Below are 24,814 nucleotides of genomic sequence, written 5' to 3' on the forward strand. Positions count from 1 at the left end.
TCCACCATTTGCACTTAGCCTTTTGTACATTTGCAGCACCTTCTCACATGCCGTGCGCCACATTCTTAAGAAAAATCATATTTAAATCAATATGTATCAACAGAAAAAAAGATGAGGCCAGGACTGCTGGAATTTACAACATTAAGTCTGGCAATAACTTGCTCAGAAGGTTGGACTAGAAGCCTGACAGAAAAAACCTCACCCAGTAATTTCTGCATTCATCCCATAGCTTTTGGTTGAATTATAGCGTATCTTTCAAAAAAGGTACCAATCCTCGCTTCAGATGCTGTGAGTGACAGAAATCCTTCACACGCCCAGGCAAGTCTTTCCTCTACATAACTGCCTTCACTTTTAAAATCAGTGCCTTTTAACTAGCCCCACTGGTGCACTGGCAGCTCCATTCATCCTCTAGAGACGAGAGCTCCCACAGAGAATACACTCTTTACAGTGCGCTTTATACCCCTTTATACCTCCAGTCCACCCTTTCCAAGAACAAGTCCGACTAGCAGCTTTCACGTTTTCAGGTTCGCTTTTCAAAAGCTTAGCTAACTTCTCCAAGAGTTCTCTTGAGATAGTCAGGACACTGCTGTAAAGCTGGCATGGTTCACTGCACAAGTACAGCAGAGGCCAGAAACAAGAAGGAGGTGCTGGCTACCCTGGGACACAGTTTTTACAGCTCACATTGCTCCTGCTGGAAGGAGAAAGCTCTGCATGGGAAGTTTCTCTTCTGTTCTTGCAATGGGACTTGCTGCCCTTGGAATCAGCCTGCTGGAAAATTTTTCAAATACCACTTTCTCTGTCAGGTGTCTCAGATCCTACCAGTGACACTCTCTGAACATGCAGGTCTGGCACAGTGGCACAACTGACATCTTCCTTGATGCACTTCATCCCCACATCCTCCCTGTGGAAACGTCTCCTGCCACAGAGCTGGCTGCACAGGACCAGTGGGCCAGCAACATGCATGCTACCTAAAGAGATCCCCCATCTTTTCATCCCCCCTGCAACAGGCATATCAACAATGCACAGTGCCCTTCAGGAAACCCGTTTTCACAGAGGGAAAGGAATCTTTTTGCACACCAAAAACCAGGCTTGTATTACCTGTACGTTATTCTTATCTCTAGAATGGCCATACATCAGGAAACAGGGTGATTTGAAGAAAGAGGTTAGACTGAAAGTCAGGAGACTTGATTTCTGTGCTGGGATCAGACTCTGATTTGGTGTGACCTTGGACATGCATAGACTGTAGGCTCCTAGGCAACAGAAGCTTCCTCAAGACTGAGCTTGTTCCATGGAGGGGAATTTGAAGGATACAGATTTCAGCTAGACCTCGAAGGACTATGACGACACAAACAATACCAGTTTATTTGGTGCAATTCAAGGCTACATGCAAAAATATATTCACAGAATAACGGGCCCTGTTTCATTTACTGGCATCCATTCCAAATATAATGCAATAACTCAGAGCAGTTTTCAGTGCTGTTTCATATACAGGTGCAATATAGCATTGACAGAACAGCCCCTTTTTTCTCCTTTCAAAGTCCAGTGGACTTCCCCAAAGGAAAACTAAAGAGTTTGTCACTGTAGAAGCCAACAATCCTGCTAAAATATCACATTCACACACACACACACATAGAGTCTCCCAATATTGGATTTAAAATTTAACTCTTCTGGCAGTAACAGCAGTGGGAACAACCTCTATCAATCACCTCTGCAACTGGATGTTACCAGGACTCTGTTTAGTGATCTTGAGTATGCATTCATGCTTCCGTAACTGTCTTTGAAGGGATTAACCATTAGCCATAGGACATGGCATGTGGTTGACTCAGGGGTGAAATGAAAGCTGTTAATGCAGGAGAAAGGCATTGAGCAAGGCTCAGCCTGATTCCAAGTCTGAATGCCAAGCCCAAACTGCCTGACCTGGATTCCCCCTGCTTACAGAGGTGGAAGGACCATCAGCTCATAAAACCTGAGAAAGAGATGCACAGAGGGAATGAGGAAAGGCTCCCAAGCGAACTGTCACAAATGGATTAACATCTCTCTCTTCCTCCCTGACCTGTGAAGCCTGTGGATTCCTTGTCAAGAGCTAGGAGGAGTCAAATGGCCCGCAGTGAACAAACTACATAACATGGTCGATTTATCCCCAAATCTGATGCTCCCACAGAAAATTACACAACCAGAAATGCAAAAACAGACACAAGTAGTATTCTGTGCATAAATGAAACACTAGCAGTTACTCCAGACAAGAGGTTATGTTAAAGATCCCTATCTGTCCCTTATGAAATACCTTGCTTTATTTTCCTTTTATTGTCTTTTGTCCATTAATAGAAATAGAGCAAATGGGAAGCACAGGAGGAAGGATAGATGGATGGAAAGGAGGAAGAGAAAAAAAGAAAGAAAAGGAAGGAGGGAGAAAAGGGGGAATAAAAGGCAAGGATGGAGAAAAGAAGGGAGGGAGGAAGAAAAGGACGGAGGAAGAAAAGGACAGAGAGGGAGGCATAAAAGAAGGACAGCAGGACAGATGATGGAAATGAGGAAGGGAGGAAAGAAGGGAGGGAGAAAAGGAAGAAGGAAAGGAGGAAAGAAGGGAAGAAGCGAGGGAGGGAGGGAGTGTGGGACGAAAGGAAAGAATGAAGCAAACAAGGAGAAAAGCATGCTCGTGAACGTCCCTGTGACCTCACGCTGGATGATTTCATACTCGTATGGCATGAGATCAGATGAGTGTTTGCCAGGACCTAAGTCACACTCACTGCTTCTCTATCAGTTTACCTGCACATCCATCGAGCTTCAGCACAACTTAACAGCCCCCCTCCTTTAGTTTTCAGCAGACTGCTTTCCAAGTTACCATCGCCGCATCACCCTCTGATACTGGTGAAGTACCCACAGAGCCAAAGGACTGAAAAACATGCCATAAGTCTCCCACACGGCTCAGCCCAAAGCCCCGCAGCTCTGGGGCACGGGGCAGCTGCCGCCCCACCGCCCCGTGCGGGGCCCGAGGCGGGGAAGGTGCGGGGGTCCGGAGCTCCCTACCCCCTACCTGCCGCGGGACCGCGGGCAGCAGCGCGCTCCCGCCGCACCCTCTCGCGGCCGCCGCCGGCAGCGGCAGCGGCACCGGCAGCGGCACCCCTCCTCAAGCCCCTCTTCCTTTCCCTTCAGGTCACCCACGGATATTTTTTCCTTTCATTATTATGTTGATTATTTTCATTATTTTTAAAGCAGCACTTCCACAGACGCCTCCGCGAGCGCCACATGCGAGCACCGCGGTCCTGAGATGTCTCCCCTCTCAGCGGTGCCTCTGCTGCACGCCGCCTGTAGCCCCGACACTTCAAATGCAAGCCTTTCACTCTAAATTTTCTCGGGCTGGAACAGGACCTGCCCCCGCCCCCCGCCGACCCCAGGACTCTGCGTAATTGAGGGAGCAACTGAGGGTTAACTGAAACACTTTAGGCACATTCAAGCAGTTCTTTGTACAGCTAGAATGACTCACACAAAATATTGACACTTGGTTTGTTTTCTTGTATCATAACGGAACATGATAAACTATCAGTACTGTTAAAGGCACATTCACTCTTGTTACTTTTGGAATGTTAACAAAACACTGATTTGGTAAGAATTCATAGCATTTCCAGAGCTTCTGACACCCTGCGACACGATTGTTCTTCACTGTTTTGCTCTTGGTTTTAAGTACCTGACTCAAAGGACTATCAGATGCTTACGGATAGATTAAAAGGGGGAAGTGGGGGAAGGGAGATGCTTGGAAGAAAGTTTTCCACCGTTCAGCACTTAGCTCGCCTTACTTTCAGAATAACAAATTGCCACTTAGGTGCCTAAAGTAGATCCATTGTCAAAGATGCTCGGTAGCTCCTCTGTGATTTTTGTGGCTAGACATTCATGAACCGAGCACCCAAGAAGTTTTCTTGAGAACCCCGTGACTTTGATTCAGTAGGTGAGATGAAAAGTGAGCTGCCCCAAATAGTGAGGGCTGAAGTCTTCTGCAAAATCAGCTGCATAGGATCCTTTTTTTTTTTTTTTTGTACTTATGAGAGCTATTTCAAACTCTTTCACTCAACTTTTTTTTTTCCTTTTTCAGTTAGTACCTTTCCAGAAATCCAAGAAGAGAAGCCCACAATTGCAAATAGACAAACTCAGATTTGAGTGTCAGCTCACAAGCTTTGCCAGGGATTAATGTTTTAAAATCCTTGCATAGCTTAGCAGATCTTGGCATTTCTATACCCAAGATAAAAATTTTGTTCAGCCTTCCCCAGCTATCAATATTTGCGCAAAGTTCAGAACAGTTTCTGGATTTATTTCACAGGGGGAATGTCTTTTTATACACATGCAGTATTTACTGGACAACTGTACTGGTATGTCCTCACAATTTTATTTGCATTCCCATGGCTACAGTCAAGTAGTACTTGTAGTGTTAAGTCAAAAAAGGTTGAATGGTGACTAATCTCATTTATTCACAAAACATGAACACACTTGCATGCTTTTTAAAGGATTCATTCTCAAAATTGTTCTGAAGATTGTGTGGAATGTTTGGAGCATTCAGGCATCGCACACAGGTGGAGAGGCTTTCCTCCCAGAAAAGTGTATAGGCATACCAGCAGCGCATAAATATTTTGGCCTGGAAACACCAGAAGAAGTTGTCACTCCTTCTAAGCAATGGTTTTCCTCTAGAATTGGACAAATTTTACCAGAAACCACAGCTTTCATGCCATGTCCAAGGCTCTTGTCTTCAATTCATGCTAAAATATTAACCTGCCTTCTGACCCCTCTTTATGAATACTGAATATCAATTTAAACTTAGGAAGCCTCAGACTGAGCTCTAAGCCTCCCAATCAAGCCCTGACCTGAAACTTGGTCTTTAGTATGATCAAAACCATTTCTTCCTCCATCAACCAAGCCTGCTACCAGGATGCAGTCAAAGGTGATGCTCAGTCACACTCATCTCATCTGAACTTTGTGCTATCACGTAGTCTCAAAGCTCTTGGCATTTTATCTAAGTCTAAATTAAATTTCTCACCAGGAGGTGCTTATTTTGTATATCAATGACCGCAGCCTCCCTTCTCCAGGCTCTGCAAGTGCAGATGTGTTCAGAACAATGCTGCTGAGGTCACCTCACTGAAATGATGGTTGGGACTCATCTTTGCTGCTCTTCCCTCTTCCCCCACCAACTTTGTCTTTCTGCACCAGATTCTTGCAGAGCTTTGCTCTTCCTAGCACTGCTGCTGAACTAGAGAGTGGCTGACATAACCCATAGCCACAGAGTTCACTGCTCTGGCAAGCAGTGTCAGTCTTTGCACCCATCAAGAAGTTTTTCTCAAATATACTTCATGTCTTCTCACTCTTTGTCCTTTCAAGCCCAGCAGCCTCTCCCTCATCTTCTCTGCTAAGCAGAAACCACCTGAAAACTCACATTCCCCCAGATGTTTGCAAACACTCGACAAAGGGGCTGGGCAGCTGACGTGCTGGTGTACCACTTTATTTACCAAAACACAGCTCTTTCACAGAGGGGTTTTTCCTGGGCTGATTCCTTTCTCTCACTTCACTAGCACCAGCTTACGTGGTTCAACACTAAGGTTGGGCTGGCAGAAGGTTCAAGGGCTGACACAGTGGGCCCTGTCCCAGCCTCCCTGCTCCTGCTGTAACAGCACCCTGAGTCAGGAGCCATGCCTCTGTGAGGGGAAGGTCTGGAGACCTTGCTTCTCAACCTCAGTTTCCCTGCATTAGTTTCTCTCTGCCCAGGCTGGATGAATTTTCAGTGCACCGGCGATGTCCTAGGAAGCCCTGCTGGCAGATTTGTTGAGCCTGTCTGCATGCTCAGTTGGCTTAGCAGTTCAGTGAAATCACTTAGAGAAAAGCTGTAAGCTTCTGTCCATTTGTAGTACTCTCTCCCCAGTTTTTCACCCCTGTATTTATCACGGCCCAGAGTGCCCTGCGGAAGGAAGATGCAATCGCTCTGGACTTGACACAAGCCAGAGAGAATCAGTTTGTTCAAGACCACTTGAAGTGAGGCGGGGAAACGTTCTTCTACATAATTTTAGTGACAAAGAAACCATAGCAACATGAACCTCCCCAAACTTTTGTAACAGAGCCCAGATTTCACCTGGGCAATGGAAAACATGAAGATGGTTTTTCCTGTGTTACCACTGTGCAACTGAGCAGAGGAGCAAACCTGCTCAGGTTTTTTTGCAGCTCTAACTTCCTACTCCAACAGTAATTCTGGAGTTCCCAGATAAGTTATGACAGAATATAGTAAAGAAACCTTTTCTCATACACTTTTTTTCCAAATAATAAAGCCAATTCTCAACCTGGTGACAAGTTACCAATAATGCTTCCAGACCCAAGATTGAAGGGATATGTGATATACTTCGACAGCCAAAAGCAAACTAAACTGAGACAAGCTACGATCAGAAAACACAGCACTGAACAAAAAACTCAAGATCTGCTAAGGAGTTCTGTGCTAGTGCACAGTTCTTAAAACTGATGACTGGCTGGAAGCTGCTGTTTTTCGTATGGAAGGAAGACCACGAGCAGATGCAAACTACTGACAGCAGAGAACACAGCAGAAATGACGACAATTCCTGACATAATTCAATTTAAGAAAGTAGGTAACCAAAAAGCAAAACTGTTTCATAATCTCTCAGACAGCACATCCTAAACACACCAACTTATCATCAGGTACGACTGCAAAACTGTATTAGCAAAAAGGAGAAGTCATGGTCCCACCAAAGTCAGAAGGCCTTCATAACATCCCTAGAAAGTACTGTTAATCAACATGTGTAGCCAACTCATTAATCCAAGCTCTAATATGCTTGAACAGAGAAAATAAAAGCCCATTGCATGAAATGTAAAACTGCTCTCTTGCTACATATATCAACCAATTTTTCTACTGTTTCTCTTCTAAAATATCAGTTCTTGTTCTAAGTGCCCCCAAAACAGAAAATATCCTTAAGTAACAGATCAGATAAAATTTATAAATGTAACATCGCCAGTGTGACATTATTGTATTGTGAGTCAAGTGTACAGTGATGCCTTATGCTGTATTTCATTCTTCTATTAGATACTGTACCTGCAAACACTGTATGGATTAGCTACACATGTGAATTACCCTGCCACATACACTCATCTTGGAAGGAGTGGGATTTTAATTACATAAGATAGAAGAATGCTCAGTTCTTGCCCACACAGGCAACTTTTGGCTAATAATGTCAGGTATGGATGAAGGCGGTACTCTTTCATACCAACAAAAACATACTGGCACTTTGGAGAACGGAGGTAAGCACTTAACAGAAAAATGGACTTTTTCTGGTTCAGACACTGGCACGTTTTGGCTTAGTAGGGACATGAGCCCTCTGAAGTTTTAGCAAAGCCTTAGGAGCTAGGCATTATCTGAACCCTGCCTTGGTGAACCTCAATCTACACTTGCCACCTTGCAGATTTTCAGATAAAACTCTCGCTGTGGCAGACATGATCAGATCACAGCACCAGAAGTGGGAATTAAATACACATGGATACCTAAATGTTAGGTGATATATATCTGCATGGATCCTCCAGACTGTTATTCTGGCTCCCCCCACCAAAGAAAGAAGACCAACTTCCCAAAAATCTCTGACTCTGACTCTCCCAGAGTCAACTTGGTTGGATTACTCAAAAATTATCCCCTGTGGTTCACAGCTCCTTTCCCTGCTCCCTCAGCACTGGCACAAGTGCCCAGCCCAAGGCACGTAGAGCCTCCCCGCACGCTGCACAGAACTGGCCCCAGCTTCCTGAGACCGTCCCAGCTCCTCCAGTGCAGTAACCCTGCTCCACTGGAGACGGAAAACTGTCCACAAAGCAGGAAAAAGAAAGCTCTCCTACAAGAATGGGATGGGACGCCATGGGACTCCGAGGCGTGCACAGTCAGAAAATCTGTGTGTCCTTTATGCTTCCTCGACAGAGCTTTCCTGTCACAAATCCTCCAACATGTCACTGTCCTCCTGTTTTCTATGTCAACCACAAAAACAAACAAAAAAAAACCCCAAACACTTCAAACAGCCCAGCTGTAACGGGTAAGTTTGCCAGAGGTTTTAATGTTCCAAGAGGCAGTTAGTTTCAGCAGGAGATGCTTACAATGCTCACATGGTGTAACAGCAAGCAGCGTTATAAAAACCCAATAGAGTGAAAGAAAGAAGGTCAAAAGGAGAGTTTGTCCTCTAGCTTAGCGTAATAAGGGAAATCTCCCCTGCTGTACCTGAAACTCATTTACACCCACTGTTGAGCAGAAGATGGGTGAGCTGAGTCTCCAAGAAACATAGAGAAGAAGAGGATGCATTGGGCAGTGCTAGTTTGTAAAGATTATTAGGCCAAAGGGATACCTGCTGCTGCTGAATCACACATGGGCTGATGATTAAAGTCTAGAGCAGCATCATGTTGGCCATGATGCACTTAGCAAAACTAACATAGGTATATTTAGAAAGTTTTACCCTTTTGGGCTTTCTGTTTATTTGGCTGTTTAGAGGGAAAAAAACCCCAAACTAAAAAAAAGCCCAAATCAGGCAACTTGACTCTGCTTTTCACAGGCTTCTTTTAAAACAGTTTCCCACAAACAACAAAGAATTCAAAGAAATAGATAAAGAATAACCCCAGTTACATACTGCTGTTGCAGAAAGCTAAGTGCATCTCTATGTACCGGTAGGCTTTCTGATAAAGTACGCGAACTAAGCATTACGCGAACTCTCTAGGAAAAGCATCATGTGCTCATATGTGTTTGTACAGTGCTAGGAGTCTTGACCTTGATTGGGGCGTTTGGCTGACAGAAATAAATAACTACAGCGAGTGAGGCAGCGTGCTCAGCTGTGACCCTACCTTTGGGTCGATCCAGAGTCCTGCATGTGGACACCTCCAAAGGACGAGGGTATCACTGACATGAATCCTTGCGCTTAATACTGAGGAGGCGTAAGAGAAACAACACGTGCTGCTAAGCGAGCGAAAGGTCCTCTCTGTTCATCCCTGAGTAAATAGCTGCAAGTTTAGACAAAATACCCCACACGAAAGTTTGCTATCTGTTCAACTCAGCTAAGTGATTTCTGGGGAAAGGAAGGGACCGAAAACGTGTTTTGTAATAGGAGAGATAGCCTCACGTCCTCCAAAAAATGGGGGGAAAAAAAAGAAAAGAAAAGAAAAGAAAAAAGCAACAGCTGGCCGAGAGCCGCTCAGGGTTTCGCGGCCGGTGGGCGGGAGGGCGGCAGCCCGGCCCGCGGTCGGACAGCCGAGGGGCTCCCGGCCGCGCCGCCGCCGCCTCCGCCGCTCCGCGGGGCCGGGGCAGCTCGGCGAGCAACCGCCGCCGCGGGGCGCGCAGCCCCGCCGGGCCGGGCCGGGTAGGGCCAGGCCGGACAGGCGGCGGCGGGCGCCAGGGATGCGCCCGCTGCGTGCGGCCCCGCCGGTGCGGGAGGAGCGCGGTGGGTCCGCGCAGGGCGGCCCCCGCACCTGCCGACGGGCTTACCTGTGGCGGACCCGGGCGCCTCGCCCTCCTCCGGCGGAGCGGGCTTCTTGCCGAGCCCTTTGCCTTTCCTCCCTTTCCTGCCGTTGCCGTCTTTTTTCTTCTCGGCCACCCCGGCTCCGGCCACCACTGCGCTGCCCGCCGCCGCCGCCATCCCCGCGGCCGCCCCCTCCGCCGCCGCCGCCGCCGCTGTCGGCTCCCGGAGCGCCCGAGGCTCCAGCATCGCTCTTGCCCGCCGCCGCCGCCTGGGACTTGGAGCAGCGAGTTCCTTGGAAGTTTTTGGAAACTCCTCTCCGGGCCTTTTTTTTTTTCCCTTCACCTCCCTCCCTCCTCCTCCACCCCCTTTTTTTTTTTTTTTTTCCGTTTCCCTTTCTTTCCTAATAATAATAATAATAAACTCCAGCCCACATCCACACCCCCTCGGCACACGCCTTACTAATGCCCGCCCCGGGCACCGCACGCTTGCTCTCAGGAGGAGCCTGCACGGCCCTAGGGTGTGGGGCGGCCCCGGCCGCGGCCCCAGCCCCGGGGAGGGCGCAGGCACCGCGGCCCCGGCGGGGCGGGGCGCGGCGGGGCGGGGTAGGGCAGGGCAGGACGGGGCGGGTGTTGCAGCCTAATGCCGCCCCGCCGGTCGGCAAAGCCCGCGGCTCATCGCGGACGCGGGGGGCTCCGCCGCCGGACGACCCACGGGCACGCCGCGGGGGAGAGGCGCGGGGCCTCTCCCCGGGGCCGCGGGTGGCCCCGGCGCGGGGTCGCGAGTGGGAGAAAGCGAGAGGCGGGTGCGGCTGCGGTGGCTCCTCAGGGTGCTTGCGCGCTCCCATTTACGCACCTGTTTAAGCTGCGGCTTGCTGCGGGGTTACCGGCGGTGCCGCCCCCCCGGCGGTGGCGGCTGCTCAAGGGAAGGGGGATTTGCAAGGCTAGCGTGCTCTCCCGCACCTGGTGCTTTGCAAGGGGATCCTGCCCGCAGGGAGGTCGCGCTTACAGTCCATATTCTCAGCGTGGGTCCGTTCCTACTTTTGTATTCTCTCCCGGGGCTGATGCCAGAGCCACCAGTTCTCACAACAGAGACTTGGTCAGGTAAAGCTTTGCTGCAGCTCATAAATGAAACTGCACCCGATACAGCCATACCCGGGACAGCTTTAAAATAACTGGTAACAGTGCAAATACACCAAACTGAACTCCACTATCACCAGAAAACTTCAAGAATCTGTCCGTATAGTTGCCCAGATAACTTGAGCCATATTCCCCGCTGGGGCAGATAACCATTATCTGTAGGAGATGCACTTACACCATTAGGTGGAAAACGCAATACTCTGAGAAATTACAGAAAAGATCTGCACAAACTACTTGAAATCTCACAATGGAAGGTTTTCCCTGTGTTCTTGGAATGGTCATGCATCGTGGAAAAACAGGTAGGATCAGAGCCTAAAAGTGGGATTGCTACTTAGCAGTTCTTAATGATTCCTCCTTCTCTTGAGACTATTCTGCATGGCCCTCAGGCTGCAAAAACATTTGCAATGATCAGCATGCACAAAAGATGCTATAGAATTGTTTTTCATTATTGTTTGATTGAAAACATTCAAAAAATCTTCCTGAGTCAAGCTCGAAAGAGAAAAACACTCCAAACCCAACATATACTGAGTTCATCATCTTTTGTGGCTGAAAATTTTAGGGCTCAATTTTAGGTTCAATTTTTTCAAGATACTCTCCTAGAGCAAGAAGCTGTTGAAGAAAGCAGTGGTTAACAAGTGATATTGGGTTTTTTAACATTTGGACTTTGAAACAAACAGAAAAACCCCAATGCTTGTGTAAGTTCTGTCTCCATGGTAAAATAAGAGGAGTGAACAACACCGACTACAAAACAATAAGGCAAAAAAATAGACTTCCTAAGTGGCCTCGTGATTCAGCATCAGTGAACAAATCAAACCATGGGGAAAAAGAAAAGACATGAGTACAATTCTTGATACAAAAAGTTACAGAAGATGCCTGCATGACAGCATGCATTACAGCAACATTTTGGATTTCTTGATACACGGCGTTATGACATCCTTTCTCAAATCTGCCGAACTGAAAATGAGGGAATAAGCCCCATCCAGTGCGGGGAGAGAAAACAGATCTCACGGGTATAGCTGGCGATGGAGAGGTATTACCGGTGGCAGTAGCACGGTTTTTCCTTAAGGGGTCACTACTCAGCAAGGAGGGAGCCTACTCCGGCAAAATGTAAGGACTGTGCTGGGTAACAAAGTGTACTTTTAAATAATCTCCATATGACCTGGATTTCCATACTCTGCAAGATCTAAATGCTCAAGATAAGCATTACCTTCACGCCGTGTTTGTCAGTATTAGACCGTCATTCCAGAGGGTTATCAGCATCGAAGCACCATGAGCAGGACACAGGACCGACCCCCACCAAAGACACTTTTCTTTTTGAGGGTGCGATACTGTGAGAAGACCCCAGGAACCTGAGGATGCATTCAATATGAAAGCTTAAAAATGAAACGCCAGATTCCTGCCTCCCTGGCACGTTCTCTGTCAGAAATGGGAAGTTTCTTGGGAAAACATACCAGAAATCTGCCCCAGAAATAAGCCTATTATTCCCAGAAGGAAGTCTATCATTCATTTTAGACAATGTGTCATAGATCTGCAGAGGAAGCGTGCGATTTACTCCTGTATACACTGATGAGAAAGAAGCAGGTATCGCTTATAGCACGTAAGAGTGTCTCTTCTCCTTTGCGTCGCCAGCTGTGAGACTTCAACACAGTGGGTAGTAGCTGATTTAACACCATGTTAAAACAGCTGTTTGCCCCCCTTAGTTGCAGAACTGTGGCAGAGAGTGAGCTTATCAGAGACCGGTCAGAAAATGCACAATGTACAACAATCTTTGAGCTGCTACGGCACAGTCCAAGCTACTGATCTCAAAGCACTTTATCAGTTCCCACATCCAAAGGCCACTTTGGACTTCTTGTAATAGAGGGATGCAACTATTTACATCATTTCAGTGGAGTGGGAACCATAGCTCAGACATGTTGCACAATCTCATAAAAATTACACAGCTATTCCGGGAACAGAAGTCAAACTTCCGTGTGCATCATTTAATCGTAGGACAGATAGAGGAGAGCTGCCCACTTGTCACCGACACACAGGTAGCAACTGTGTATGGAGCTTTTACTCATTCGTCTCCTTGCGCTCTCCATGTCAGCTTCTTCAGCATAAAAATTAAGCTCTGCCTATGCCCAAGCTCATCTAGCTGTTGGTAGTCTGGCTACTCTGGGCCTCTGCACTTCGTGCAATTATTTACATCACGTGAAGTGAATGCAGAATGCTGCTAAGTCTGATTTTTCACTTATATAAACATCTCTGCAAAATGCAATGCAGGGCAAAAGAGACAGATCAGTAAACAAAAATAAATAAAGAGTGCTCCAGAGTAACAAACAGTTGAATAAAACTACAACAGTCTGATTTGCTTTTGCTTCTATGTTCATTTTTACAAATACACTGGCCATACAAAAGGGGCTTAATTACAACTACTTTGAGACTCCAATGCCTTACCAAGAAAGTGTAAAATGTTTTAAGACCTTTTATTTTTCTTCTTACAGAAGATGTACTCATTTACAAATTCAGTTCCTGAATTAATAAAGTTCATGTTTAACCCTATTCTCAGGCTTCTCTTAAACTGAGGATTTCTCTTTTTCTCGATCTGGTGTTCCTTTTTAAAGGAAGACAGGTGGGAAGCCCATAAAGACAAATGGGAAGACAACCTGCATAAACATCAAAACAGCTTGTGGCCACTCCATTGGTGGTAAGAAAAGAGGAAGAAACATCAGCATAGATAGAATTACATGGTAAAGATGTATCCTAACCATAATTGGGAATAAAACACATTCTTATCTTAAATTGAACTTGAAGTTGCAGCTAAGCACCAAGTCTTTGAGTGCTACTCAGCTGAGTCAGGACAACAGTAGCTTTTGTTCTACTGACATTTTGAAGATGCAAATCTTGATTACACAAAAGTATCCTAACAGTGGTTTAAAGGTCAAGCTGACAGACCAACTTCTTTGGCAACAGCAACAATTGTGACAGGTGATGACGTCCCATTAACGTCTCTTTTCAGGAAATGGCACATTTCAGAGTTGTTTGTAAATGTGTCTGTATACACGTTGCTACAAACAAGACCTGATAGCCTCCAATTTACCAACAATTTTTATGGACTCAATTCGTGAAAGTTCGAGAAACCATCACAAGAGCAATGGATACTTTAACTTTTACTGTTTCAGAACTTCTAGATTATCTAGTCACAACGGCTAGCCCCATAAATGTGCAAGACCTTGATGCTGTTTGGTGTGGGATGTATGAAAAAATATTTTTGTGTAATTAATGGGCATAAGCTTTATCTTCCTCAAAAACATACCAGGCCAAAGTTTCTACAGGCTACTACACTCCTGAAAAACATCACTAGTTATGACCAAGGATACAGTCTCTGAAAATAAACTAAGGGAAAAGACATGGAAAGTGAAAATCTATTAAGAGGAATAATTTTGGCAGTTACTCCTTGTCGTGGTTTAACCTGGCAGGCAGCCAAATACCACGCAGCCGCTCACTCACTCCCCCCGCCCCCCAATGGGACGGGGAGAGAATCGGAAGGGTAAGAGTGAGAAAAACTCGTGGGTTGAGATAAAGACAGTTTAATAGAACAGAAAAGGGAGAATAATGATAATAAATAATGATAGAATATACAAAATGAGTGATGCACAATGCAATTGCTCACCACCCGCGCTGACCGATAACCAAGTAGCGATCGGTACTTCCTGGATCACGCCTACCGTTTATATACTGAGCATGACGTCACATGGTATGGAATACCCCATTGGCCAGCTGGGCTGGCTGTCCTGATTATGTTCCCTCCCATCTTGTGTACCTAGCTCAGTCAGTAGGCACGGGAGCTGTCCTTGGACTAGGAGGGCACTTAGCAACAACTGAAAACATCAGTGTGTTATCAACATTCTCCTCATACTAAATCCAAAACACAGCACTAGGAAGAAATTTAACCCTATCCCAGCCGAAACCAGGACACTCCTCCAGCGCCAGCAGTACTGACAGCTCTCTCACTTCACTGGTGTAACTCCACTGATCAGAGTTCAGTCCACACATCGTGTTCTCATGGAAATGAATCCAAAATAATTTTTAAAGTGTATATTGAAACTTAATTCAATTTCTGGGTGGATATTCTCATTCAAGTCTAAAAATTCTGAAATTAAGTTCAGACCAATTCACTTGGTGAGGTAATGAAGTCTAAGAACATTAAAAGCACTTTTGATTAAAAATGCCAAAACAGAGCTTTAATATGGTTCAACAAATTCACATTAAATGCCTATCTGTTTTGGATCCAGATTGATTTTCCTCACTGTGGGCAAGACTTTAGTGGCCAAGCATGATAATCCCCATCGTCCTGGTGCACTCACAAGGGACCAACAGGCTTTCTGAGTTAGACTGGCACAATCCGGGCGTAAATCCATGGTTAATCTGTGCCCCATCACAGCCAGCACACATTCCTTACCTCTGTGGTGACACATCTCAGAAGGGATCTTGGTCACAACTGCTTCCAAGCTTGCACCCACATGGTCAGCAGTCTCAAACTGCGCTCTGCCCGGTGGGTTTGGTAAAGCTGTTTCTGTCTCTGAGCCATCGAGCTGCATAGGTACGTCTATAACTTGTGTGGTCCTCTCCACCATGAGAGCGGTGGAGTTGTGCCCTCTTTGCTTCCCTGTGACCCCCCTTCTCTGCAACAACAAGCTGGCCTGTCCTGTAGTAAGCCGACGGACAGAGAGCACAGGCACCAGCCTGCATCCCTGCTCTATTGCAGGAGCAAAAATGATGCTCCCGGCAGGGTGCAATTAACCAAGGTGCATTATTATCCTGGTGTCCCTGACTAAATCACTTGGCTAGTCTGATGGGTCCCCAAGGGCTCCACTTCATGCTGTCTTTGCTCCACAGGCTCTGTGAAGAAAACAGTTCCCCTTTGGAATCAATCAGTGCAGCACAAGCACGCTGGGGTGTGTTTTGCCTGCACTGCCACCCCAGGTTGTTACAGCCTTCTTCATAAGATTATCTCAATGGCATGCAATGTCCAAGATATCTCATCTTCAAAACACCCCTGTGGCTGTGTGGCAATGCTACTAGCCTCTTTCTTTACAGAAGGGGAAAAGGAGTTGGAACTGAGAGGGGTTTGACGCAGCAACTCTCAGCTTTGTAGCTCCAAGGTCTTAATGATCTGGTCATCAAAAAAACGTCCTGAATTAGGCACGCAGGCTCCACATTCAGAGCCTGAAGAGTGTTCAGTGACCGATAGTGGGATTCACAACTGCCACGTCTGCTAAGCAAGAAGCTAGCCAAGGGTTAACAATACACAAGATATCTCATTGAAGCTTAGGAGGCTTTCAACTCCGTGCAGGGAAGTGCATTTACAGCCCCAAAGTGAAACAATAACACCAGAAAAAAAGGAGATGCTATTTGAAATTTATTGCAACAAGGACAGACTCCATCCCTCCTGCTTGTGCTAATAGCCCAGTGTTGGAAAATGTCCTCTCCCCAAGATGGAGAAACCTGACGGTTCCTTCATCTGTCTGAAGAGATGCAAGTGCACATCTCTCAGGAGTTAGCCAGGCTCTGAGGCACCTTGGCCAAAAATTTTGGACTGGTGAAATACTTAGGAGAGCAGGAACTGGAATTGGGACCACCCTTTCTTTCAAATAAGCGCTCTGATCACTACCATGTTTTCTTTGTCTCTGGCCCAGTATGTGATGGGACAACTGCGACTGGACTGACTGAGGGTAATCTCTCGTCTGAGCATACCAACAGGTCTAGCCCCGTAGAGCAGGTATGCAGATGTACACTTTTTGTGCGGATTTCACTGAGAGCTCAGCTAAATGGCCTCCTGCTAAATGCAGAGATTGTTTGGATCCATTTTGTCATTAATATACAAAATGAAGGATGAGACTTCCCCCATGCATATACCTCCCCACATGTGTATATATACACACACAAACACACGTCCACAGCTAATTCAGAAATGCTATGTTTCAATCAGACCTTTTGCTGCCCATGAAAATGGGTTAGATGAGCAGCAGTAAACAAAAATATATTGCATGTGGGGAGAGGAACGTCTCTGTGTGGGCTTTGTCTTCTCCATAACTCTTCTTATTTACATCCTAAGCAAAAATTAATAAATACAGTGTTAGAGAGGATGTACAGTCACTCCAGCTTTGTTTTAGGGTCTTTCATCCAGCAAGATAATTAAGATGTGTCTAATTAAAGTCTGAACCAGTGGTAAGATTCCCTGCTGTGCCTTATCTGTGTAAGAAATATATGTCTATATCTAGCAAGTCTTGACTGTTTAGCTCAGGCTGTAAAAACCTGTGTGATTAATTACAGTGTCCCTGGTTAAATCCCTGATTTAGTAGGCGTCATATTAAGCACAGTAGTATTTCTATGGCAACTCCTTTGCTTAAAGCCAGACACAGACTTAGGTACCTTTCAGAAATGGGAAAGACTGTTCTTTCAGAAAGTTTTCATGCCCTTTCCTTTCTAAGTAAGTGAAATTTCAGGTAAAACGTGCCTGGTATGCCATTCCTCCTATCAAAGTTTCTCAGCTGCAACCTTCACTGAGAATTTTCTATGAGTAATACGTTTTTTTCCCTGAGTTGTTTCAGAAAGTTGCATGCACTTCCCATCACATCCAAGCAGAAGATAATTTTGGTAGGCTTGCCACAAAAAGAGAAATATGGTGTGCAGGGGTATCATTTCGTGCTGTGAAATAAGGATTGAAGCGAAAGGAATAAATAGGAAACTAGTCAAGTGGTAAATTAAAGCCCAGGGAAATCCAGTTATTTCAAGCCTCAAAAAATAATGTTTTGAAATTGAGTTAAACGCAGTGCACTGGTGGGTGGGGTGGAGGTGGGGTTCAGATAGGACAGAGCAAAAACTGTGTATTTGTCTGTTTTGAGCCCTGCCAACCGTTGGGGAGGAAAAAATGCACCCCAAATACACCTGGGCCTCTGTAGTTATCCTAAGAACAAGGTACCTGGCTGACAGACAGAGGCTGGGAGCACACATCCGGAAAATTGCTCTCTACATGCCAAGTTCTTGTAATCTGCTTTAGGAGCCTGCTCCTGGCCATTGTCAGAAAATGGATATTAAGCTGGATGGGACTTTAGTTTGACCCACTACGAGCAGTTCTGTGTTCTTATGCTTTGCATGCAACTTAACCAGTGCCTAAGGTTTCAGGTTAGCGTGGGGCTTCATCATATTTCTAAAAGCAGGTGGTGACTTCAGTAATCTGTAAGTGAGCACTGTTCAGAGCTGTTTATAGGAACTTGTTCCTTCTTTCCAGACTAATTACTTGCCATTTTTTTCCACAAGTGTAGAGACATGGTGTGAAGTCCTATCCTTCTGCCACAGTTAGGGTGACCGGACCCCCATGGTCACTGTCTCCTATTTTCTCATTTTGAGGCATCAGAAATTACCAAGCTGTACACCTATTAAAAGATTGCCAAGGGGAAGTTAAAACTACATTTTAAAAAGATCTTTAAAAAGATCTAATTTTTCTTTTCATGGCTTTGTAAAATCGTGAATGAAGGTATTATGGGTTGCTTGGTGGTGGTGGGAAAATTCAATTCAGCATAAAATATCAGACAAAGAGCTAAATATAGCTTTGTTTGGCAAAAGGTGTGGTAAGGAAGGTAGTGAACATAGTGTGAAAGTTGAAGAAAAATCCAGAGGTCACATCCCTGAGGGTGGAAAATCAGCATGGCTCCTTTGAAGCCATGGAAATGGTGATTTGCACATCTGAAAATTTGTCCCTAACACATCGTGACTATTTCTAGATGAGCCCTAATTTAAAACATATAGATAGCAAATAGCTTTGCTGTTTGCTGACTAATTCCTCCATTTTTAAAGGAAGTCGGAACTGGGAGTCAAGCTAGAGACCCTCCGCACTGTAAGTGCCCTGATGTAATCAGGCTGGTGTGACTTCCTCTGTGGATGAAACTTTTGCTGAAATACTCTTTAGACAGAACTCTCTCCAGATCCTCAGGTTGTACACACACATGCACACACACACGCACAAAATAGAACTCAGGAGGTGCTGTGGGGCCACACAGATCCCAGTAAACACAGTACTTTAACACACTTTAGGGTTCTTTTGGATCACTGAAAAATTCCTACAAGCTGTGCCCTCGCTGCCAAATTTCAGTGCTTAAAAATACAAATAACTGGGACCTAGGTACTTCCCTTTGGGGCAAAGTTTTTTAAAAACCTTCATTAATCCCATCCCTAGGAAAACAATGTGGAACTCAGTTGTCAGGGGATAAAATGTGTGGTGCCTGTGCCACTAAATTCTTTCAAGTGATTTTAATTGACTCATAAAACATCCAAAACTGAGCCAAGACAGGAATCCAATTACCCTAAATGTACTAGTCCTATACAGCTTGCTAGTAAAGCACTGAAAGTTGTGGGATCACCTCACCAAGGAGAGAAAGAATGTATTTTAATGGCAATTCCTCCTGCAAGCTTATTCATGAGTTAGAATCGACAATGAGTGTGCTATTCCACAAGCTCAGACCTTTGTCTGTTCATGATTAACCCACAGAAAGACTGCAGATATGTCAGTTATAAGGGAGAATATGATAATGCTATTTGATAATTTGATTGCTATGTGTAGCTCTATGCTGGCCCATTATGCAAACCCATTTAATCCTATAGTTTGCTCCTGAACTATTCATCACAGCTGCTGCAGAGAACTTGATAATCTAGAGTCACCATCTCAGCTATGTGGCTAGTCACCTAAATCACAAAGTTTATGTTCCGAGATGGGAAGGTAATATTTATAACCAAAACCAGGGTCTGAACCTAATAATGGGACTGACAGCAGCCACTGTTTCCGGTGCATACCGACCTCTATTCTTTGTTGGGGGTATTGGTTATTCCTTCTTTTGCCAGGTTTCATTCTGCATCAGGTAAGTGATGGTCAGCGTCCTATTAGCATTCCTTATGTCTGTCACTTTAATCGCATGGTATTTCCAGACAAAAAGACTCTACAGCAACAGCAAAGAGAATACAGTCGACCAAATCCTGATGCTTTGGTAAGAACCTGTCAGTGAAACCTGGGAGGGGGCAAAAGTGCCATGAAATATTCTGGGGTGCACCAGTAACTGATGTGTTCACATCAAGTGGTTGTACAACAGTGCTAGCAGTAACAACATATTGCACAGAGAAAACAAAGAGAAGATATTTTTGTCAAGTTTCTTCACAAGGTATCAGTTGCCCAGGGACACTGTCCAAAAAAAACCAGCTCTAAAGGATCTTGTGAGACTGAACAAGTCAGTCATCCAAGAAAAGTATCCCTGGGGAATGCATACTTCCAATACGGTACATTACCAAAACAACACCTGCAATTGCCTTCTCTCAAGCTACAGCAAGTAATAGAAGTCTTCTCTTTCAATATTGCCAATATGCTGTTATTGCCAATATTGCAATATTGTCAATATCCTGTTAGCAGGCAATGAAACAACATGTATCCAAAATGAAATTAATGCCACATCACAGAGACTGAACACAGGGTAAAGAAATTCAAGAAGACAATTGACTTACTTGCAAACACTAAACTCAGCTGTATGGTTTTCAGTGATGCAGGGTCATGTATGCAACAAAACAAACCAGAGGCATTCTACTCTCAGCCTATACTGCAAGAAAATTGGAAAAGAAAGTATTCCTGTGAATGCAAAGCTCTGGGAGCATGATGGAAAGCTGGATATTTTGCTAGATTGCCTAATAAACCTACAGAACAACTCCTCAACAGGCTGACTTGTGACAGGCCAAAAAAAAGAAAAAAAACCCCAGCATAACAAAAATTCATGCAAATGCCAGATGATTACAGCAAGGCTTTTCAGTGTCGTTCATAGATATGAGCAAGAAATGGAGCATGAGGCAAAGGTGGGGAACAGGCAAGAAAATTGACAGGAAAAGGACAATAGCCCCAGCACTTCCCCACTCTGTGCTGGAGTCCTGGAAAGCTAGGCTGGCTGGTGCCACCGTGCTGTCTCAGGCCTCCCATTTCCCTGGCTGCAGGACGAACAGCGCTCAGCATGCCACGCTGCCCTGCTGGTTTCCCCATGTGCTCCTTTCAACTTCTGGAGGTGGAACTTCAGTCCTTCAGAGTTAATGGCAAGGAAAAAATCAGGTTTTGCCTGTGCTTCTGAAACACCTTGAAACCTCACTAGAGCCTCTCTGTACAGACAGATACCATTTTAAAAAGTGCAAAGTAATGGATAAAGAAATCTCTTGTGTGCGTGGGTTGAATTGCAGTCTGCAACGGCAGATGGTCCAGCAGGTGCATGACTTGTCTACAGCAACAGGATGCAAAAGATATTAAAGTATCTGATGAAGTGTCTGATGGTCAGGGACACCTCAAGAAAATAATAAGTCACGTTGATACAGATCCCAGTGTTCTGGCAAAAATAAGTAAGTGAGTGACTGCCCCAAATAAAGTGCTGAGAGCTAGAGGATAAGCTGAACTAGTTCGGAGAGAATAATTAGCTAGCAAGAGTTGCTGTAGTAAAATTAAAACCGTTAAGGATCAGCAAAGCAACCAAATGCAAATGCTGTTCCCTGTGAACAACTGGGGAAGGCAGGCCAAGTTTTGAAATGGCATTTTTCCGAACTTACCATAGTTTCTCAGGTAAGCTAATGGCTTTGGCAGGCTGAAACATGACGCAGAGAAAGAAACTCTGTACTGTGACTTCCCTTGGGGCAGCAAAGTGAGTGCCCTAGCACCCAGGCTGACCCCACATACCGCAGCCCGAGCTGTCTGAGGATCTGGATGGGGTGGATGCAATGAGGAGACTGATGGAGGATAAAAGTACCAATATCCTGGAGTCACTACTTTACCAGCAAAGAGCACACAGATGCACTCTATCTAATACCAGTGTTTGTCTGTGCCTATCTGGTGGCATCTGATTAGGTCAGACACATCTGCATTTTGCGTAGTTAAAAGGTGCTGGGGGTGGGGGTTCAGCATCTCTTGGTGTCTGAAATTTTGGGGCGGAGGGTTCAGTCTCCTGTGGCTCCAATACCTCTGTACAATTGCAAAATTTGCTCAAGAGGAGAGAGCTTTCCTATTCCCAGGTGTTTATTGTCTTTCATTCATTTGTTTAGGGGGATATTGTCAAAAACTTTAATTGTCTGCATTTTGGACTGAAGGCCATGGTGAAACCTGTCTTTTGCCCCATTTCCCCTATGTTTTTTAAGAGCCTGAACATTCCAAATGTTCGCCCTTGCCTGTCCATTTCTTCTAGTTTGTCAGCTTGCTCCCTTGGCCTTAAGACAGCTGTTTTGCTCTTCCTCATTCTGCAGAAAACCCCACTTCTGGCTTGGAAACTGCTGAGCCAACCTCTCAACCTCAGTCTGGAAGCTGCACCCACTCACCCAACAGAAAACCTGACCCATCCTTCAGACGTTGCATGTTGTGTTTACAGGTTGTGGTTACATTTAAAGCAATTTATCTTTGTTCTTACCAAACAAAAATGTGAAGAATTTACAGACAAGTTTAAACATAGAGGTGGGATCTGAGTCAGCTTCTTCAGTCATCGGTGGTTTTACATGGTCAATTAATTACTATTAGCTCTAACATCCATGAATGCCTTCTGGTAACCACCAAGCAAATGACAATGTTCACCTCCAAGAAATGTCATCAGTTCTTGAAAAGATTGTCAGCAGCACCATTCCCTTGGTTTAATTGGAATAATTCCTAGCTTTTAGAGGGTCGCTCTAATGACTCCCTATTGAAACTCAAGCATGATGCAATCAAGCGATTTGTTCAGGAAAGCACATCAAAGCTGTGGCAGAACCATAAAAATGCCAGATGTTGTTCCAGCAATCTGTTCCAGCAAAGCACCATCTTATCTGAGATCTTTACTCACGACACAAGATGTTGTCTGTTTGTCCCTTTCAGGCTGTGTTGCTGGCAAAGTCAGGTGGTCCCAGTCTGAGAGAGGATACGGGACATGCTCGACCTGCTCTGGCCTTTTTGCCAGGCTGCACAGACAGGGTGCCCCAGCAAGTGGCTCTACATATACCATAACACGCCACAGGCCACAATCTTTTTGAGGAAGGCTGGCCACACCAATTTAAACCTAAAGGGCCAGATCTATTGCTCACAGAGATCAGTGAGAGAATATTATTATGGGCATTGCACCAGCCACAGAAAAAGTCATTGATAGGAAGAAAAAAAAGATGGAGTGGGGGTTTTATACTGTGCTGGACTAATCACTTCACTTTCAGAAAAGTTAGCGCTCTCTGGGATAGGTGAAACAGTGAAAAGGTTTTGTTCCCTTTTCATGGACATTGATTCAAGATGGCACCAATTTGATCCCACTGGTACTGAACTCCCAGTAGTGCCCAGAGGGCCAGATTCTGCCCTGGGATGGCACCAGATGACCCCCAGTGTAACAGCAACGTCAATGTATGGACTCACAGCTCGTGCTGTAGCCGTTTTACTGTCTCTGAAACAGTGCCCATGGAGGTTGACCACCACCGTAACGCGGGCTATGGATTACTGTATGCACAGTGGGGATGGCTCACCCCCTCTTTCCTATTCTTCACAGTCTCTCCCCTCCAGCCCTTCAACGCCTCTCACCTTTCTTGGAGCTAGACATGCTGAAGGAAGTTACTCCAAAAGCTGAAGTTTTCGAGTGTTTGAGGTAAATATGAAGCCCAAAGCAACCAGTAGGGCTGCAGAAAGAAAGGCATACAGAGATGCCCTAAAACTTTCAGTCCAATAGAAAAAAACAAAAAAGTATTTTATTGGGGCGTAGTCCTTGTTGTGCTATCACAGTGTCATGGACAAAGAGGGGCAAAGTTTGGAGTGCATTAGGCAAGACTGAAAGGACATGAGAGCAGAAGTGAACTACCCCAATGGAGTATTCCTGGAAGCCAGCTCAACTTAGCAGACAGTGTGGAGAGGAGTGGAGGTAAAGGGGTTGGAAGATTACAGAGGAAAAACCCTCATTAACCTTTACCAGTGCAGGGACAGGGTTTCAATGGATTATCCCCACTCAGGATGAGATCCTGAGTTTCAGATAGATAGCTATGCACACAGCAGGGCTGGTGCAAACTCCATTCTAGGAACCTTTGGGAATGGAAAGAGAAGAAAACAGAGAACATCTCTCTGCCAAACTTAGTTTCCAGCCACATTTTTAAAAAACCTGTGCAGTCCTTGTCCCTGCATCTGCTCTGGGTAAAATACAGAGAAGAGCAAGACAGATAGTTGAAGACGTGCAGTCTGGTGGATGTGGTGGAGTCCCATGCGCTCCACATAAGTGGAACAGAGAAGGTGATTGGAAATTATTGAAGTAAGGAGCATCAGTAAAACCAGAAAGGCTTAGTTTCAAACACAACCCCTATTATTTTCAAACATGAAAAGGATTACTTTTTCACACAACATTTAGCTAATTACATTGTGGAACTCCTTACCACAGGATATTGTGGATGGTAAAGGTTTACATGGAGTTCAAAAACAATCTGATAAACTCATGGACTAAAAGTGATTCAGCAGCTCGTAAATCTAAACTCATCACCCATGAGACTCAAGTTCTTGGAAGCTGGGAAATCATTCCCCCAAATCCCCCTCTGCATACCTCCCATGTCCTTACACTCTTCCACCGCTATGGGCTGTAGTCTCAGGAACAGAACAGTGGGCTAGATGGTCTTCTGGTCTCAGCTAAGCAAGCTAAGTTCAGCCATGTTCTACGTGTCCTTGTTTTTGCTGTGATATAGCTTGTCTTTTTTTTTTTTAGTTTGTAAGTTCTACGGGGCAGATGGATTTGTATGGGGAAAGGGGTGATCCCCTTGGCTCAGAGCCCATTGGGCTTATACAGGCACTATGTCCTATTTGGGGCCCCAGAGAGGAGAGACAACAACAAACCAGAGGGGCTCCAGGAGGTTGGTGAGACTGGAGCACTGTCCTGCCAGGAGGGGCTGGTTCAGCCTGGAGCAGAGGTGGCATCAGGGCACCTGATAGCACCCTGGCAGTGCCTGATGGGAAGGGGATCGGCAATGGGCATAAGCTGCAGCTAGGGAGGTTCAGGCTGGAAATAGACACACTTCTTCCCCATGACGACAACCAGGCAGTGCAACAGGATGCCCAGAGAGGCTGAGCCTTCTCCATCCTTGGAGGTTTTCAAGACCAATAAAAAAAGCCCTTATAAAGCCCTGGGTAAAGTTCCTTGTGCAGAAGACTCTCCGTTTCCACTGAGCCCGCTGGGCGCAAAGATAATGAAAATG

General features: G+C 45.5%; 1 protein-coding gene across 2 annotated transcripts in view; it reads right to left on the minus strand.

Annotated features, from left to right (window-relative positions):
- Positions 1-24,814, minus strand: part of NRG1 (neuregulin 1) — a 305,370-nt gene that overhangs the window by 172,403 nt on the left and 108,153 nt on the right. The window contains exon 1 of one of the 2 annotated variants that reach the window (XM_075136292.1): positions 9,485-9,827. The exons of the other annotated variant lie outside the window; for it this stretch is intronic. Within the exon in view, the coding sequence (XP_074992393.1) occupies positions 9,485-9,704 (220 nt within the window). The 5' untranslated portion in view covers positions 9,705-9,827. Of the gene's footprint in view, positions 1-9,484; positions 9,828-24,814 lie in introns of those variants that run through there. 2 annotated transcript variants of the gene reach the window in all.

This window comes from Calonectris borealis, chromosome Z (assembly GCF_964195595.1).
Source record: "Calonectris borealis chromosome Z, bCalBor7.hap1.2, whole genome shotgun sequence".
In the NCBI taxonomy this organism is placed as follows: Eukaryota; Metazoa; Chordata; class Aves; order Procellariiformes; family Procellariidae; genus Calonectris; species Calonectris borealis.